Genomic DNA, 19,214 nt, shown 5'->3' on the forward strand with positions numbered 1-19,214 from the left:
CTCGAAAAAGATGGAGCCGATCGGTCGCGGGCTCCCGTTCACACGTATGCGTGTCGGCCGTGGGTGATGGCGGTCGCTCTTCGGCTCGGGGCCGCTCCCGAATGCACCGTCACCCTGCTTTGGTGGGGGAAGGGGCTGCGGATAGAAAGACAGATGGCGTGGCGATCGAGTCCTGCGAGCGGAAAGTAGGAAGGACAGCCTGGAGATCACTCACTATTTCTCCCAGGGGCCCGTCTTGCAGGAGCAGGTGAGTCAGGCGCCCCCGACGACGGCCAGCACGGCCGAGCACCAGCCGATGTACAGCCACTCGCCGATCTCGTACCTGCTGCCGGACGGGGGTGGCCGTCAGCGCGTTCCCCACCCCCCAGATGGTTGGGCTGCATCAGTGCACTCCCCACCCTTTCCCGCCGGCGGTACCATCCTACCTGGTAGAAGGGGTCGAAGAAGTCCTGGGTGATGTTGAGATCGTACCAGCGCCGCTACCAGGCTGAAGGCCCCCATCACCACCTGCGCGATCATGAGGGCGCGGGACGCTTGGACGTAACCTGGACGGAGGAGGCGAGCCAGTGAGCGAGACTCGAGCGTGTTCGGCGTGGCGGAAGCGGTGGAGTCCGGTGGAGTCAGTGGCGCAGGACATCCACAGGTTCTCGTAGAATCTACGAGACGTGACGCGATCGGCCCCGATTTCCCATAAATTCTGATCCGATTTTTGATCGGTGGGCATCCTTATGAAGAATGTGAAGCGAGAAATGGTAGCTTTTACAGAATGAATAATTGTCAAGATCTTTTTTTCACAGCAACGGCAATGAGAAAGTGGAGTGAGGTTGTTGGCTTCTTCAAAAAATGAACTGACTTGAAGTAGCAGGGAATGGTTTCAATCCACTGACCTCTGGGTTATGGGCCCAGCACGCTTCTGCTGCGCCACTCTGCTTCTTCTCAATTGAGTCCTCACAAGCTGATTCTCAAAACTAATCAATTGAACTAATCAAAACAGATATACTGAGGCATGTGGCCATTTCCATCTGCTCCTGGAGGTCTTAAGGACCCCCAGCGCAAGCAACTCGGTCTCGGCCGGCGACTGTCTTAGCCACAGTGACTTCTGCTATTCACAGAGTCATCCATTTTGCATTTAAAAACTTCCATTCCAATGAAAAATGTAGTGACGACAAAGATGAGATGTTCTGCGCCGATTAAAAAAAAAAAGAAACTATGTTGAATTTAAACTTGAACATTAGCTAATAGTTAACGTTACTAGGAAAGTAATATTTAACATGTAGAATAGTTCAATAACAAAAGAGCTGTGTCTGTTTTCTCAAGCAGGCCAGATCACTGATGCGTGTAGGAGAAGCCATAAAAAAGAGGAGGCGGGACACCCCCTTTCCTTTGGGGTCCTTTTTGAAAACGAACATGCATGGAACTTTAAGGATTGCAGGGTCAATAGGTCAATTAAAAAAAGAGTTCCTTTAATTAGCAATGGCAATGTTAGCGGAAAAATGGCTTGTTGTTTACTGCTTTCTTAAGAGGATACAGTGGTACCTCGAGATACGAGCTTAATGCCTTCCGGGACTGATCGCGTATGTCGATTTACCCGTATCTCAAATCAACGTTTCCCATAGAAATGAACTAAAAACAAATTAATTCGTTCCAAGCCTATGAAAAAACACCAAAAACAGGATATTGGATTGGAAAAACATTTACGTATTTGTTCTAATTCGACATCTTTTAACAAAGTCACAAATAACTAGTGGTTTAATTGTCCTAAAATGTGTTTAATAGTACTAAAATGTGTTTAATAGTACTAAAATGTGTTTAATAGTACTAAAATGTGTTTAATAGTACTAAAATGTGTTTAATAGTACTAAAATGTGTTTAATAGTACTAAAATGTGTTTAATAGTACTAAAATGTGTTTAATAGTACTAAAATTAGACGGAGAGACTTTTTGCACGGCAACACGCTCGTAACATAACATAAACAAACTGAAATGAACTTAGATTACGTTGCAGACACACTCAAAAATAAGTTTAATCGAACCTAACACTAAACTTAATTCTAATTTTGTTTAACATTTGATACCTCTCTTCTCTTGGGTTGGCTCTATTTGCCCCGCCTCCAAACTGACTTTCATTCAATATCGACTGTTGTTTGATTTTGTCTTCCCTTCAAAATATTCCCAAAACGATGCACACAAATGTCCTCACAATAGGATAACGCAGGACCACTTGCCAATGAGAAGTAGTATATACTTCTCTCGTATTAGTGATCGATCCGCCATTCGCACTAACGGAAAAAAACCACTGAAAAAATGCAACGCTCCACCCAGTGCTCGTAGAGACATTACACAAGGGCCTTGCGATGGGAAAGACAGTGGCCATGATGTTCTTATGAACAGCGTCTCAGGTCCGCTGTATGCTCGTATATCAACATTTGTCTCATATCTCAAGATAAATATTTGCTCGAAATTTTACTCGTATCTCAAATTGCTCGTATGTCTGGGCACTCGTATGTCGAGGTATTACTGTACTGTAATAAATAGCTAGACTGGTTTCCCCCATATACAAACTTCACTTACTTCCCACAAGTGAACATAAGAAGGTCGACTTGATTCCAAAACAATAGAAAGACTGTGTAACCTAAAAAAAAAAAAAAGGAAAAAAATACAAAAGGAAAACCAAGCTGGATTCTTCACAGGAGTTAAAAAAAAACACCTCTCCAGCCTGGCACACAAAAAAAGGCACTCGTTCCCTGCAATAGTTACATTCACATTCAGAAACAAATAAATAAATGTATATTTTTAAATAGAATTGAACAACCATCTTCCCCTGTTGGCAAGGATTAATATATTAAGCCTGTACCCTTTACAGCAATTAAGCCATATAAAGTGCATGCTAATCAAGAACTCCAAATTCATTCAATAATGTGAATAATACCCCAATCTAGTAGTGTTTTGCAAACATTTAACATTACATTCCCTTTGTAGTTTGTCCTATAAAACTTTCTTACTCAATGTTTTTCCAATAGTTACACATAAAATAAAAATCTACCAATAATCCCCTTCAACATCAAAAAGATAAAAACAATTTACCGTTAATTACAGACATGAAGTTACCGTATTTTCACACCTCGAGAAAGAAAACAATCTTTTAAATCATAATTTGTCAAATTGTTCAAATTAATGTATTCATTAAATCTGAGCAAATAACGCTTCACTTTTTTGTTACCTTTGAATTTGGAAGGCTGATTTTGTCAACAAAAAGACCCAAAAAGTTTTTTTCACCAAAAAGAGAGCTTTATTGAAACTACCAAAAAGATGACACGTTAAATTACAGATTAAAAAGTGTAAACAAGAATTTCAGAATGCAAAATACAATTATACTTCGATTACAATGATCTTTCATACAGAATTTGAAAAAGCAAGCAAAGCCGTGATTGGCCACTGCTTATTACAACACATTTGCGTCTTTTAAGTCTATCCTTACGACAAAATCTCTGGCAAGAAGCTGAGGAGGAAAAAGGTTTCTGACGTGTGGGTAATTGTGTTTTTAAGATATTCCTGCCACAAATCGAGCAAAAAAAGGGCTTTTCTCCTCTGCGGGTTGTTAAGTCTTCTTTTCAGGTTTTTGAATTGTGTAGCTTTTTAATTGGGCTATTGTAGCGAATCTGTGGCCACAGACTGAGCAGGAAAACATTGTTCTTCAGTGTGTGTTAATAAGTGTTTTTTTAAATATTGCTTTCGAGAATAGGCTTGACCACAAACTGAGCAGGAAAATGGTTTTTTGCCAGTGTGGGTTCTTATGTGGATTTTTAAATTTCTCTTCTCTGTAAATGTTTTACCACAAACTGAACATGAAAATGGTTTTTCACCAGTGTGGGTTCTTGTGTGTATTGTTACACTTCCCTTCCGTTTAAATGTTTTACCACAAACTGAACACGAAAATGTTTTTTCACCCGTGTGGGTTCTTGCATGACTAATTAAGTCTCCTTTCCGTGTGAATCTTTGACCACAAACTGAACACGAAAATGGCTTTTCGCCTGTGTGTGTTCTTGCATGTCTATTTAAGTGTCCCTTCTGTGTAAATGTTTTACCACAAACTGAACACGAAAATGGTTTTTCACCCGTGTGGGTTCTTGCATGACTAATTAAGTCTCCCTTCCGTGTGAATCTTTGACCACAAACTGAACACGAAAATGGTTTTTCACCAGTGTGGGTTCTTATGTGGATTTTTAAGGATTCATTGAGAGAAAAGGCTTTACCGCAAACTGAACACGAAAATGGTTTTTCACCAGTGTGGGTTCTTATGTGGATTTTTAAGTATTCATTGTGAGAAAAGGCTTTACCGCAAACTGAGCAGGAAAATGGTTTTTCGCCAGTGTGGGTTCTTGTGTGGTCTTCTAAGTGGTGCTTTAGAGAAAAGGCTTTACCGCAAACTGAACACGAAAATGGTTTTTCACCAGTGTGGGTTCTTGCATGACTAATTAAGTGTCCCTTCCGTGTGAATCTTTTACCGCAAACTGAACACAAAAATGGTTTTTCGCCTGTGTGTGTTCTTGCATGACTAATTAAGTGTCCCTTCTGTGTAAATGTTTTACCACAAACTGTACATGATAAGGGTTTCTCCCCAGTGTGGCTCCTCATATGTGTTTTCAAAGAAGACTTTTTCCCAAAAGTTTTCCCACACTGAAAGCATTTGCAAAATTTGTCACCACTGGGATTTTTCTTAACATCTTCAACATCATCATCGTCAAAAAGCAAGTCGTTGCCACCTGATAAAGGAGCAATTAAATTTTCTGCTCGCCATCCTTCTGTTGAGCTGCCGCTCAGAAGCTCCGCCCCTATGTTGGCCGCGCCCAGATCATCTTCACTCTTGAAAGGCTCACCAGTTGACCATTTGACACATTCCTCGTTTTTGATTGGAGGTTGCTCTTCTCTTTTGCACTGTTGAGGGAACTCTGGCTCCTCCTCTTTAATTAGGGGCCATGTTCCTGTGTTTGCAGGTTCCGCCCCTCCACTGGCCACGCCCAGAACATCTTCCCTCTTCACGAACTCACCAAGTGACCAGGAGAAATGATCTTCCTCCCCTTTGATTGGACGTTGCTCGTCTCCCATTTGTTGTTGAGGGAACTCTGGCTCCTCCTCTTTGATTTGGGGGAGCTCAACTTCCCCTTCAAGGTCAACAGACTCATGCCCATCAGCACCAAGATCATTTCTGAAACCTGCAAAGACACAAAGATAAATGATTAACCATTTTCCAATTATAAATGACTGAATTTCTTGTTCACAGAAATGAAACCAAACGGAAAAGGGCGCCATACATTCATTTCGTCACAATGCAGTACATACTACTGTAGTTTTCTAGTCAACAGCAACATGAGTTGAAAACTGTTTATAGGTGCATTTTTCAAAGTATGGCACTATTGGTCAGAAAAGTTTCTTCACTTTAAATTAGTCAAATCTTTTTTGGAGCCTTTTCATTGTAAACATTCTCTTTTATGTTTTAGATTTTAATTTAGTTAAAATGCTTTCGCCAAAGGGGAGGCATTAAAAAAACATTATCGTTTATTCAGTAGCAGGTCTATTATTATTTGGGGGATTGATGAGATGCCGGATTCCGGCGAATGCCGGATTCCGGCGAATGCCGGAGCGATCGCTAATACGAGCAGTACGTATAGTATATTACTTATTGTTGGCTGCTCATAAGAACGGTCAGGGGCACTGGCTCTCTCCCCCGCAACTCCTCGTGTAATATCTCTGGTCGCAACTATACTTCTTTGTAACGTCTCTGCGAGCACTGAGCGTTTTTTTCAGTGTTTTTCCCCCCCTTAGCCTGTTAGCTCCCGTTAACAAAGCGATCGCTAATTCAAGACTACTTCTCATTGGCAAGTGGAAGTGCGTTATCCTATTGTGAGGACATTTGTGTGCATCATTGTCGGAATATTTTGAAGGGAATACAAAAGCAAACGGCCCATCGATAGTGAAAGTGAGGGTGGAGGCGGGGCAAACAGCCAACCCAGCCGGGACAACAAAGGTATAAAAACGTAAAACATAATTAGCACGACAGCAAAGACAGCATGATAAAAAAAAACCCTGCATGACCAATTTACCCGTACACGATGATGAATTTAATATTGAGCTGAATGCGTTCACTGTTTAAGTTAATAAATAGGAATTTAGGCAATTAATGGCTGAGGGTTTGGCACATTGCGATATCCCAAATGTTGTTTTCGACTTAACAAAACTAAATGATGAATATCGATTGGTTAAATAGGAAGCAAAAGTGCAATTATGTCAAAATGGCTGTTTTTTAAAGATGTCTAAAATGAGCTAGCTGCAAACACCAATATTATCCGTCAAAAAATGTCGCAAATGAAATAAAAACATCTCCATGACTTGGCACCAAGCATAACGACTACGACCGACCAAACAAAGACAAAGCTCAGAAAAAGCCACAAATTAAAGTATAGTAAAAGCTTCTGGCCACTTTTTACAATCTGAACACACTAAATTTTATATTTTTCAGTCACTTTTTTACATCACAAGTAAATAAACGCCAACATGTGAGCAGGACTCTTTCACTCAGTCAATGGCTAAACTATCTCAAAGTTGAAACCAACTTACCTTGAAGGATTTTCATTGTTTCCAAAAGTTTGTCCAAATGAGTCTCGTGTCTCCAGATGAGTCGAGGACGTCCAACTGCAGCATCTGACTGTTATGCCATCCTCTGGATGCTGCATATTTGCGTAGTTAACATCAAAGAGCAAAGAGCCACGCGCTTTGATAGGTGACATCAAAGAGCAAAGAGCTCCTGGTGACGCCACTCACTTTGATCTCCATCTGGACCGTAGCCCCGCCTCCTTTGGACCCCGATATATGATGGAGGCACTTTAAGCCATTTATTTCTTCTCACAAATTCAATTCATTTAAGCAAATTAGGGAATGATTCGTGCAAGTTGGTACATTTTCGTTGAAGAACTTCATCTCTCGTGATTCAATTTGGCAAAACAGCAATGGTTCCTTGATAATTTGTCGATTTGTTCTGCGCTTGCGCGTATTGCGTCGCCTCCTTTTGAGCGGCAACCTTCTTCATGGTGACTTATGTCGTAAATTCAAACCTACGAAAATATTTTTATTCAAACCATATGTCAGACCATTTGAAGAATAATTATTTCCTATGTTCGACTCTCTTGTTTTTAATAAACCTAATGCCACCGAAAGAAGTGACGCTCGAGTTGCAGAAGTGACGCAATGTTCCGCGAATGCGCAACCCCAAAAGTCAAGGTTCCGTCTTCAGTCACGATCTTGTCGTGACCGTAGCGCGCCAAGTTTTTCCTCAATTTCCACCACTTAACTAAACCCACGCGTGGTCGATGTGTCTTGCTTAACTACTCTTCCGTCTTAAGTTTCAGTCAACATCATCTTTAAGGCGTCTAAAGCCTTGTTGAAGCTTTGCGGCCTACTTTAGTTTAGCCTGCTAGCATCTATCAAAGGTGCCTCCATCAGAATTCCCGTGTGGGAGTGTTCCACGAGGAACACTCGATCGTTTGCAAAATAAGGCATGCAAAAGTTGTTCTTCACAGACTAGAAGGTGGGTTCACTTTTTATATTTATATATTCTCTCAATGTGTTATAAAAGGGCATTTTTTGTGGACAGAAGGTACAAGCTGGATTTCAAGACAATTAAACAGTACAAACAAAACCATGCAGAATAAATCATGGGAAAAGTACAAATCATAACAACTATTTCCCATTTTCATGCTGTAATGCATATAAAAATATGAAATCATAAAAAGGCTATATATATATATATATATCTTTATATATATATATATATATATATATATATATATCTTTATATATATATATATATATCTTTATATATATATATATATATATATATATATATATATATATATATCTTTATATATATATATATATATATATATATATATATATACATAATGTTTTCTTTGTTTAAGAACTCTAAAAACAGCTCTTATTTCAATCCAAAAATACATTTCAAAATTATTGATTTAGAAAAATAAATCGATAAAACTGAATGTTGGCTCTTTTTCCATTTTTTTTTAATGTCAACAAAAAAAGAATAGCTGTCATTTTTCCTTTTTAATTAAAAATGATTAAAATTTATATTTGATGCTTCACCCTTTTCTAAAAGGATTCCAAATAAATTAAAATCTCAAAAATACAAGCGAATATCTGCAAAGAAGAGGCTCAAAAAAGATTTGGAAAAACTTCAAGGGCCTGTGAGGTTACTTTACTGACCAATAGACCTTTTTTAGTGAAATACACTTCAAAAAAACGTTTAAACCCCTTTGGCTATTGATGACAATACTACAGTAGTCCTATGTTGACAACATCACAAATGTATGGCATCCTCTTCTGTTTAGCTTCGTTACTGTAGCGACCAGCATATTAGTCCTTTCTTTCCAGCCTAACCACTGCAAATATAAGTATAAGACTTAATTACCAGTCTAACATAAAGAACCTCTAGATAGAATAATAGACAGTTTATAAAATATATAATTTATCTTGGGGTCTTTGCAGGTTTCAGAAAATATCTTGGTCCTGATGGGAAGGTGTCAGAGTTTTCTGGTGCCAAAGAGGATGTTGAGCCCCCTCAAATCGAAGAGGAGGAGCCAGAGTTCCCTCAAGACAGAGAGAGAGAAGAGCAACTTAAAATAAAAAAAAGGAGGAAGAAGATGTCACCTGGTCAACTGGTGCGTCCTTGAAGAGAGAAGATGATCTTGGCGTGGCCAGCGGAGGGGCGGAGCCTGCAAACACTTTAACATGGCCCCAAATTAAAGAGCAAAAGAGAGAAGAGCAACTTTCAATCAAAAAGGAGGAGCAGCAAGATGTCACTTGGTCAACTGCTGAGCCTTTCAAGAGTGAAGTTGATCTAGGCGTGGCCGGCAGAGGGGCGGAGCCTCTGCACGGCAGCGACTCAACAAAAGGATGGCAAGAAGAAGCTTTTATTGCTCCTCCATCAGATAGTGACGACTTGCTTTATGATAATGATGACGATGAAGGTCTTAAGAAAAATCCCAGTGGCGGCAAACTCTGCAAATGTTCTCAGTGTGGGAAAACCTTTGGTAAAATGTTTACTTTGAAAAGACATATGGCAACCCACATTGGGCAGAAACCGTTTTTGTGCTCCGTTTGTGGTAAAACATTCACACAGAAAGCAAACTTATAAAGCCACACAAGAACCCACACTGGTGGAAAACCATTTTCCTGCTCAATTTGTGGTCATGCTTTCTTTCAAAAGCAGGACTTAATCATCCACACAAGGACCCACACTGGTGAAAAACCGTTTTCGTGCTCGATTTGTGGTAAATCTTTCTCTCTCAAGCACAAGTTAAAACTCCACACAAGAACCCACACTGGTGAAAAACAATTTTCGTGCTTAATTTGTGGTCAGACATTCACATGGAAGAAAAGCTTAATTAGTCACACAAGCCCCCACACTGGCAAAAAAACATTTTCGTGCTCAGTTTGTGGTCAAGCCTTTTCTCGAAAGGAACATTTAAAAAGGCACACGAGAACCCACACTGGTGAAAAACAAATTTCCTGCTCATTTTGTGGTCAAGCCTTTTCTCAAAAGCAAAATTTAAGAACCCACATGAGAATCCACAAAGGGGAGAACTCCTTTTCCTTGCGCAGTTAACAACTTCACCAGAACTGACTTTGGGTTCATTTTGTAGTTCTATTACACTTTTATATTTATCCAAACGGATTTGATTGGCATGTAACTAAACTTATCTGGCAATTGATATGTAACTGCCACATTTTAGTTTCACTGTATTTTTTTGTGTATTTTAATGTCAGTTTCACCATACCTCCTGTAGTGGGAGCAGTGGCGCTTGAGCGAGCGTACGTTTGCTAAATGGGAAGATAATTGCAGCAGAAATAGCGCTCTCGGTAAGAGAAAGGCAGCACGAGACAAGCTCAGCCAGAAAGTTGCAAGCTAAAGTAATATAAAGAGAAATAAAGAATAAAACCCCTAATTCCTCTTGGTACTCAGCCAACGAGGTGTTTTGTCAATTTTTGTGTATTTATTTTATTTCACAAATTGTCTATTTTTTTAAAGCTAATTTTCGTTTTTGTGTGTTATTAGTTATCTAGGTGTTATTTGTAAATCTGCCAATATGGATTCAATAAATTCATCAGTTTGAGAAAGACACTTAGTCCACAAGTAAGTACTCAATATTGCAGAAATGTATACCAAAACATGACTTTGAGTCACATATTAAGGCCCGTTTTGGAAATTGTTTATTAAGTCTCCTGGGTTATAGACGCTGGAGCAATTTTTCTTTTTCCAGTATGATTTATTTAGTTCAAATTTGCATTTTCAGTACTCATGATTGACAGTGACACATTGCAGTTGTTTTTCCCAATTGTTAAAACAGAAAATCCGAATACATAACAGGTACGCTAGCGGATAGCAAAACATAGGTACGCTAGCAGCTAGCATAACATACGCTAGTGGCTAACATAACATATGCTAGCGGCTAGCTTAACATACGCTAGCGGCTAGCTTAACGGGTACGCTAGTGGCTAACAAAACATAGGTACGCTAGAGGCTAGCATAACATAGGTACTCTAGTGAATAGCATAACATAGGCACGCTAGCGGATAGCATAACATAGGTACTCTAGCGGATAGCATAACATATGCTAACGGATAGCATAACATATGCTAACGGATAGCATGACATATGTATGCTAGCAGATAGCATAACATACGCTAGTGGCTAGCATAACAGGTACGCTAGCGGATAGCAAAACATAGGTACGCTAGCAGCTAGCATAACATACGCTAGTGGCTAACATAACATATGCTAGCGGCTAGCTTAACATACGCTAGCGGCTAGCTTAACGGGTACGCTAGTGGCTAGCAAAACATAGGTACGCTAGAGGCTAGCATAACATAGGTACTCTAGCGAATAGCATAACATAGGCACGCTAGCGGATAGCATAACATATGCTAACGGATAGCATAACATATGCTAACGGATAGCATGACATATGTATGCTAGCAGATAGCATAACATACGCTAGTGGCTAGCATAACAGGTACGCTAGCGGATAGCAAAACATAGGTACGCTAGCGGCTAGCTTAACAGGTACGCTAGCGGCTAGCAAAACAGGTACGCTAGAGGCTAGCATAACATAGGTACTTTAGCGAATAGCATAACATAGGCACGCTAGCGGATAGCATAACATAGGTACGCTAGCGGATAGCATAATATACGCAAGCCTAGTGTCATGCTAGTGCCTTATCGGATGAGGCGTCCAATGTATTGACAAAAAACTGAAAATATACCCTCAAACGAGACTGCACCCTATCACAAGGTGCATTTTATAGTTGTGAAAATACAGTATTTGGGATTTATTCATCAACACTGCTTTGTCTACAAACCTCCTGGGACTTCTTCTATGAAGATCTTGATGAAAGAGTCCTCGCTGAGGGAGCACAGATACTGGACGATATTCCGGTGCTTCAGTTGCTTGATCAGGCAGATTTCCTCGTGGAGCGGCTGGGAATATTTGTTTGTTAGTGGCTGTCAAGTGGAAGGACAAACAATCCACTCACGTGCTGTCCTTTTCTGGAATCTTCTTGATGGCTGCTAACGTCCCTGCCGGCATACACCACCCCGTACGTGCCTTTCCCGAGGACCACTTTGTCGCTGTTTTTGTTGGTCTCATACACGTACTGGGAAGGGAAATGCGATAAATTATTCTGGATGGCCATTTAAGATTGAATTGTATCTTTATGGTTATAGAACTATACTTCCATTTGTAAAAGTTATATTCAATTGTGAAAAAAGTGTTGTCATCAGGTTATGCACTTTTTGTTTAGCGTCTTGGGCAAGTAATTACTCTCAAGAAGGGTTCTATGTCACTTGTGGTTAGCTTAGCTTTTAGCATCAAGTTAAAAAGATATCCATGAAAGAGTGAAAAATGTGACCACAATCCTAAACTATAAATATTTTGTGATGTGTGATTATATTCTAATATTGATAGAACATACGACAACTGTGTCTAAACTCATACTCACGCATGCTAGCAATTAGCATGAAAAGCTAAGGTTCAGAACATTAACCCACTAGCATTAGCAAGGTAGCTCAGTCAACTTACCAGACAGATAGACAACTCTGTTACAGCATTTTGTTGATTCTATTTTAAGAGTTTTTACATCTTTATTTGGAGATTTTTGCACTTGTGACGACTATTAAGCGTAATCCTATTATCATTTTCTACAGGCTTCCTCATTGGAGGCTAAGCAAAGTTGAGAAACACTGTTCTGCCCACTTGAGTATGAAGACAAATTTAATTTCACAACCATTTGGGAAGGACAGAAATGTGGTGGGAACAAACCTCAAGTATTCCCTCACTGAGATGATTCACATCCTGGGTGGGTTCTTCTGCCTTGTGGAGCTGAGAATTTATCAGATCACAGAAACTGAGGAAACATCAAGACAAGACATTATGTTATATTTGGGCAAAAGAAGTTGTATTAGGCAATTTCAACTATCACAGAGAGGTCATGGCACATGTGGGGGTTGAACCCATGACCTTGGCGTTATTAGCACCACACTCTGACCAACTGAGCTAACTGGCCACATGTCTGGGAATCCAGATTTTGCCTTATGACGCAAATGCAACACGTCAGCTAGCTAAACAGTTATGTTACGGCAAAAGCAGCTATAGTAGGCAATTTCAAATGGTGCAGAGAGGTCGTGGCCCGTACAGGGGTCGAACCCGTGACATTGGCGTTATTAGTGCCATGCTCTGACCAACTGAGCTAACTGACCATGTGCCGTAAAACCCAGATTTTTGCGTGATGACACAAATGCAACACGTCAGCTAGCTAAACAATTATGTTACGGCAAACGAAGTTGTAGTCGGCAATTTCAAAAGACTACGGAGAGGTGATGGCCCGTACGGGGGTCGAACCCACGACATTGGCGTGATTAGCACCACGCTCTGACCAACCGAGCTAACCAGCCATGAAAAAGGCATTTTTTTGCGTGATGACGCAAATGCAACACTTCAGCTAGCTAAACACTTATGTTACGGCAAAAGAAGTTGGAATAGGCAATTTCAAATGACTACGGAGAGGTCATGGCCCATATGGAGGTCAAATCCACGACCTTGGCATTATTAGCACCTCGCTCTGACCAACTGAGCTAACCAGCTATGTGCAAAGTGGCCATGATTTTTATGTGATGCCCGCAAGTGCAAATATCAGATAGCTAAACTGTTATGTTACGGCAAAATAAATCATTTTAGGCAGTTTTACTCTAGAGCAAGGGTGTCAAACCTGGGTTGGTTCGCGGGCCACATCAACATCAACGCCATTTCATGTGGGCCAGACCATTTTAGATCTAATATCTAGATTTTTTTTAATTGTTCTAAATTGGATTAAAAGAACTGGCTCAAAAGCCCTAAACAGTCAGTTTTTATAGATCTAAAGCAATGTTTGTTTGAGCTTTTTTTTCTTAATATTGGAAAATGTCTTTTAATCATGTTTTTTATTTAAAGTGGAAACAAAATATTTTTTTAATTGGAAAATGGAAAATATTTGTATAGTTAAACTAAAAACACAAAAGAAAAAAATTGGATTAAAAAATTGCAATGCTTGATTTTAAAAAGGGGAAAATCAGGAAATGTAATGTACATCTATAATCATTTGAATGTGATCCTAAAACAGAAAGTCGGCACTCATGATTTACTTTCCCGGGCCGCACAAAATGATGCAGCGGGCCAGATTTGGCCCCCGGGCCACCACTTTGACACCCATGCTCTAGAAAGGTCTTGCCCGTTTGGGGATCGAACCCATGACTTAAACATGAAGCGTACTTGTCATTAAGGTGACTTGATGACTGGGCTGTCTCACACTATCTTTGCCGCATATCTGGATAAAACTTGATTGTGCTGAATGGAGGTAGGTGTGTACGCGAGCACGGGTCCTCCTGTCTAGAATTTGGGGGACACAGTCCACGCGAGACTTCCAAATATGTCGATAACTGCTGTTTGCTCGATTTTTGAATGTATTTTTTTCTGAGGAAAAAATAAATAAATAAAAACAAGAAAAAAATAATTCAAAAACATAACACCAAAAATACATTTTGAAAAACAAAGAAAAAAACCATCAGACAATAAATTAATTTGAAAAACGAAGAAAAAAATACTTCAAAAAAACAACACCAAAGATGAATTAATTTGAAAAGCAGCCAGGACTTTATTTTATTTTATTTTCAAGGTGAGTGCGATAAGCTTCCGTAAACCTGAACCCCATTAGAAAGAAATTAATTCAACATCACCTTTTATTTTGTCTCATGAAGGTCCCTAACATAATGAAACAAATCAAACAGCTCACTGAAATGAACATGGATGTAATCTTAAACTTGCTTTACTACACAACAGACAAACTGTTAGGGTTGCTTGGTTTTGTTATGCTTTTTCCCGCCTGGTTTCCTGTCTGAGTGATTGCCCATTGTGTTCAGCTGTCGTGTCTCCGCCCCTGGTGTATCCTTCCTCCCTCTTGTTTCCCAGGTGTTCCTAATTGTCTCGTCAACACGTGTCAGTCTATTATAACCCCACTGACTGCTTTGTCATTGTTGGATCGTCTGCTGATTACCATGCCATGTTTCCACATTTTCCTCGATCCAACGTGGCGCTCCTCGTTCCTCGCTTTCCCGTGTCTCCCCTAGTCAGGTTTTGTTTTGTTATTTGACGCCAAGTCTTTTGTTAGTCTATTGCCTCCGGTTTAAGTTATTAAAGTTTCGTTTGAGTACTACTTCCTTCTCCTTGCCTGCTTCACTGCAATTGGGTCCAAAAGATGTAACACAAACGGAGCATATAACAATACCTATACACAGTAAATTCTCGTTATTCTGTGAGAACAGTGTCTCGCAGCCATTGTAAGCGTCTGTTGGCTTATTTAAAAATCCGCTGCAATGCTCTGAAGAAGGGTAAGAGCAGCTCAAAAAAGCCCTCAATATAACTCTTGGCATTCCCAAGAATGCCAATGATGCCATGCATCTCTCCATGCTGGAAGGTAACTGAACATGACAAGATGGCAAAACATTTGCTCACGAATCAAGTCCAGTTTGCTTACATGTCACCTTCATCTCTCCCCCTTCAGGTTTTGATGAATGCATTGAGTCACAAGGAGAGCTGCTCCTGCAGGATTCCTTCAAGGTCTGGGATTCAAGAATAGCCTTGAGCATGGGAAAAAATAGACAAATCTTCCTCTTGAAGTCCTTGGTGGTGTGCAAGGTGGTCAAGGATGCCTAGAGAACGAGTACATTTACAAGAAAAAAAACTCAATGTGTCATCCTTAACCCACTTTGTACCGATGCAATGTTCTCCATCAAAATGTTCATCATGCCATTTCTTCTATAGATGGCAGACATCAAGCTGACTGAGCACCTTAAAAGAGACCCTGCACGTTTGCTTTTTTAGTGGCCCACCGTTCCTGGAGGTCGAGCAACATTGTTCTGAAGGTTGGTTTCATTGTCAAGAATAAAAGTTCAGCAAGAATTATGGTCAACATTTTCATCAAAAAAGCACTGATTAAAAAGTGCTTGTTTTTCAAATTGTCTTAACATTTTAAACGTCCTCCTTGTCAATAGGCTTCCACGATTGAGACCAAGTTGGAATGAATTGGCCATATGCCAAAGCTAATCCAGGAGCACACCACTGACCTGAGGGGGGCAGTCAAGGAGACAAATACCAAGACGTCCAAGCTCCACAAGACGCCAAGGTAGGAAGCAAGGAAACTTCATACAATTCAAGAGGCATCTTGGGTCAGTAAAAGTGACAAAAAATATTGCTTTTTTCAATGAATAATAATCCCAAAATGTGATTGGCATCCTCAGCCACTGTTGTTTTCACTTGACTAAGTACCTTTAAAAAAATGTATTTTTCAATGTCATTGTAGTATTTACGGAAATGAACAGTTGAATTATAAAAATTGCTTTCGACATGCACGGGATTGGAAGTCATGTGAAAAGTGCAAAAGCAACGTTACACAAGCCCATGTCTGTAGGAGTAACGGAACAAATTGTGTCCGGCAGGTCAGCGAGAACCATTGAGGCCATGTCACTGTCCATTGTTTCACAACCATGGTGTCTTCCAACAGTCGATGCTCCAAAATGAAGCATGGTTTGACTTTTTCAGATTGGACACAATAAACATCAAGAAATGGAGAATAAAACAAAGATTGAGTTATGGTGGGTTTCCAATCCTTAGCCAAAATGTATTCTCATACAAAGGGCCCAAGGTCTTTAGCTGAGTGAGGAGATATCATCATGGAAACATGTGGATGAGATGGTGACATGGAGAGATCTGGTGGGTTATCCTTCATGTACCATTTTAATTGTTCATCAGACAAATGTGTATTGAAAGCCACTCCGGGTTACCAATAAACAAATCGCCACAATGTATTTGCCAAGTGTGTCCTTAAATTGTTTGTAACGAAGTATAGACCTCATTACCTTGGCTATCATAGTAGAACGTGCAATGCAAGCAGTCAGAAACCAAATCATATGTACGTAGGTGCCGCACCCAGGGCAGTCACAAAGGCCAGTAGTGTTCGGCTTGTTTCCAGCCGTCGGAGTCGGTGTCAATGCGAGCCCAGTAGATGTCAGCTGATAGATCTGTAATACAACTTCAGGAAAAGGCACAGAAAAGGTGAGATCAATTTAAAGGAAATAGGTTTATTACCAGACTGCAAGATGGAGAGAGAGCTCTAACAGTGGTGAACCGCTCAGCGTGGTGTCCTTTGCAACTCTCTCTCCGAATGAACAGTGGGTCAGTCTTTATATAGGAAAACAGGGAAATATTTCTAAGACAGTGATGTAGGACAAAGTTTATGTAAACAAAACTTTAGGCTGATATGGTTAGACATTTGCAGGGCTAAGTTGTATGCAAACACGATATTTTTATAGCTCACACAAACTGCTGCAGCCTATCTTACATCGCGCGATTCGAACAAACAATTATTAAGCTAGTTGGCCACATCGCACAATACAAGCAAACAATTGCAAAGCCAGCTAATTAGCCTATCTTACATTCCACGATCTTGACAAACAATTGCAAAGCCAGCTAGTTAGCCTATCTTACATTCCACGATCTTAAACAATTGTAAAGCCAGTTTGGCCAGTCTATCTTACATTTTACGATCTTAACAAACAATTGTAAAGCGAGTTTGGCCACATGGCGCGACATGAACAAACAATTATTAAGCCAACTAGCCAGTCTATCCCACACAGCAAAGATTGGGGCAGTTGCTTGGTGGTGCCTTGCAGGAGAGTCTTGGAGTTGTTGTCCATCTGGACAGGACACATCTTTATAAGGTCCTGGCCCATCAAGTTGACAGGGCACTTTGGAGCATAGATGAAGGAATGAGTGATAGTCAGTGAGTAGCACTTAGTGGCTACTGGGGAAGTTAAAGGCAGGATGATCTCTTCACCCTTGGATCCTAGTAGTGGTATGATAAGTTCACCAATAGGCATTCTCAAATGCCCGCACAAATAAAGAGATGGGGCAATCCTCTGAAATTCTTGCAAGAGAGAATCGAATCGACTCATCTCTGTCCAGGTTCATTCTCACGTTACACGCATCTTTTCCCTGTTTTAGCTTCAAGGACCATAGTTACAATGGACGTCTCAGCTCTCAAGGGAGGGTTGGGAAAATAGGAGTGAGAAGTCAATAGTAAAGGACCCTAGTTACAATACAAGTTTTAGCTCTCAAAACAAATGAAGGTCATGTAGAGACGAAGGTTCTTCTCCACATCCCAGCAGTCCAAAAGGATTCGACGTTCCTGTTGTTTGGTCTAACTAAGGAGCAAAGCATTTACTTCATTGCAAGCAGATGTAGACTATAATAACTTTTCTTGTGTTAATGAGCTAAGTAAAGCAAAGCGTACTTCATTGCGAGCAAATATATAATAATGTAAGACCAATAACCCTAACAGTATATTTTTCAATAGAAATGAACCACCTATCCCCCGTTTGCGAGGATTAATATATTAAGCCTGTACCCTTTACAGAAATTAAGCCACATAAAATGCATGCTAATCAAAAACTCCAAATTCATTCAATAATGTGTATCGCGCAGTTGTTTGAAATGAGCAATACCCCAATCTAGTAGTTTTTTGCAAACATTTAACATTACATTCCCTTTGTAGTTTGTCTATCATCTCCTATAAAACTTTCTTACTCGATGTTTTTCCTATAGTTGCACATAAAATAAAAATCTAGTTACATATCTCCCAATTATCCCCTTCAACATCAAAAAGATAAAATCAATTTACCGTTAATTTCAGATAATGAAGTTAGCGTATTTTCACACCTGTAGAAAGAAAACAATCTTACATATTAATTTGTCAAATTGTTCAAATTAATGTATTCATTAAATCTGAGCAAATAACGCTTCTCTTTTTTGTCACCTTTGAATTTGGAATGCTGATTTTTTTTCAACAAAAAGACCCAAAAAGTATTTTCCCTCAAAAGAGTTTTATTGGAACTACCAAAAAAATGACACGTTAAATCAGTTTAAAATCGTGATTCATCTTATAATAAGACAAAAGTATAAGGACATTGTACAACTTATTTATTTATTTTGAGCAAATTCATTATCTTTCACACAATATTTCTAATCATGTTTCTTAGATCCTAGATTCAATATATCAATCATTTTCATTCAAATGTATCATGTTTGAATAACACTCAATATTCTTATTGGATTTGCTAGCAAATCTGCAATTTTTCAAATTACTTAGGCATGTCTTTAACTGTGACGACATTTTCCATATTATTTAGATAGTAAATTAAATTAAATCTTCAACGACACTCAATTTTCTTATACAGTAATACCTTGACATACAAGTGTTCCAACATACGAGACAAATTTGAGATGAGAACATACCAGATGGTTCCCAATTGTGAGTCGGTAGTAAATTAAAACAAATTTTGGTGTTTTTTTTTAGGATGGAAACTGATTAATTTGTATTTTGTTCATTTCTATGGGAAGAATTGACTTGAGATACGAGTAAATTGACATACTAGCTCGACCCCGCAGTAAGCTCGTATCTTAAGGTATTACTGTATTTGAATCGTGTGGATCGATATTACACGTTAAAAAGTGTAAACAAGATTTTCAGAATGCAAAAACAATTATACTTCACTT

General features: G+C 39.6%; 1 protein-coding gene, 2 long non-coding RNA genes, 2 other non-coding genes and 1 pseudogene across 5 annotated transcripts in view; 2 read left to right on the forward strand and 4 right to left on the reverse strand.

The window, feature by feature from the left end:
* The window catches only part of LOC144065962 (uncharacterized), a 174,673-nt gene that overhangs the window by 129,149 nt on the left and 26,310 nt on the right, over positions 1–19,214 (forward strand). The window lies entirely within an intron of this gene.
* On the reverse strand, positions 39–724 carry LOC144066094 (claudin-15-like; annotated as a pseudogene).
* On the reverse strand, positions 3,273–6,631 carry LOC144066095 (uncharacterized). The gene is made up of 2 exons (XM_077589443.1): positions 6,616–6,631; positions 3,273–5,213 (listed from the first exon to the last, which is right to left on the reverse strand). The coding sequence occupies exons 1-2, from the start codon at positions 6,629–6,631 to the stop codon at positions 3,646–3,648; spliced, it is 1,584 nt and encodes a 527-aa protein (XP_077445569.1). The 3' UTR covers positions 3,273–3,645.
* On the forward strand, positions 7,307–10,193 carry LOC144065960 (uncharacterized). The gene is made up of 2 exons (XR_013297360.1): positions 7,307–7,582; positions 8,560–10,193. It is a non-coding gene; the product is annotated as an uncharacterized LOC144065960 (long non-coding RNA).
* trnai-aau (transfer RNA isoleucine (anticodon AAU)) lies at positions 12,563–12,636 on the reverse strand. Its single transcript has one exon. It is a non-coding gene; the product is annotated as a tRNA-Ile (tRNA).
* Positions 12,951–13,024, reverse strand: trnai-aau (transfer RNA isoleucine (anticodon AAU)). The gene has a single exon. It is a non-coding gene; the product is annotated as a tRNA-Ile (tRNA).

The sequence above is a fragment of the Stigmatopora argus genome, chromosome 20, assembly GCF_051989625.1.
Source record: "Stigmatopora argus isolate UIUO_Sarg chromosome 20, RoL_Sarg_1.0, whole genome shotgun sequence".
NCBI classification, from domain to species: domain Eukaryota; kingdom Metazoa; phylum Chordata; class Actinopteri; order Syngnathiformes; family Syngnathidae; genus Stigmatopora; species Stigmatopora argus.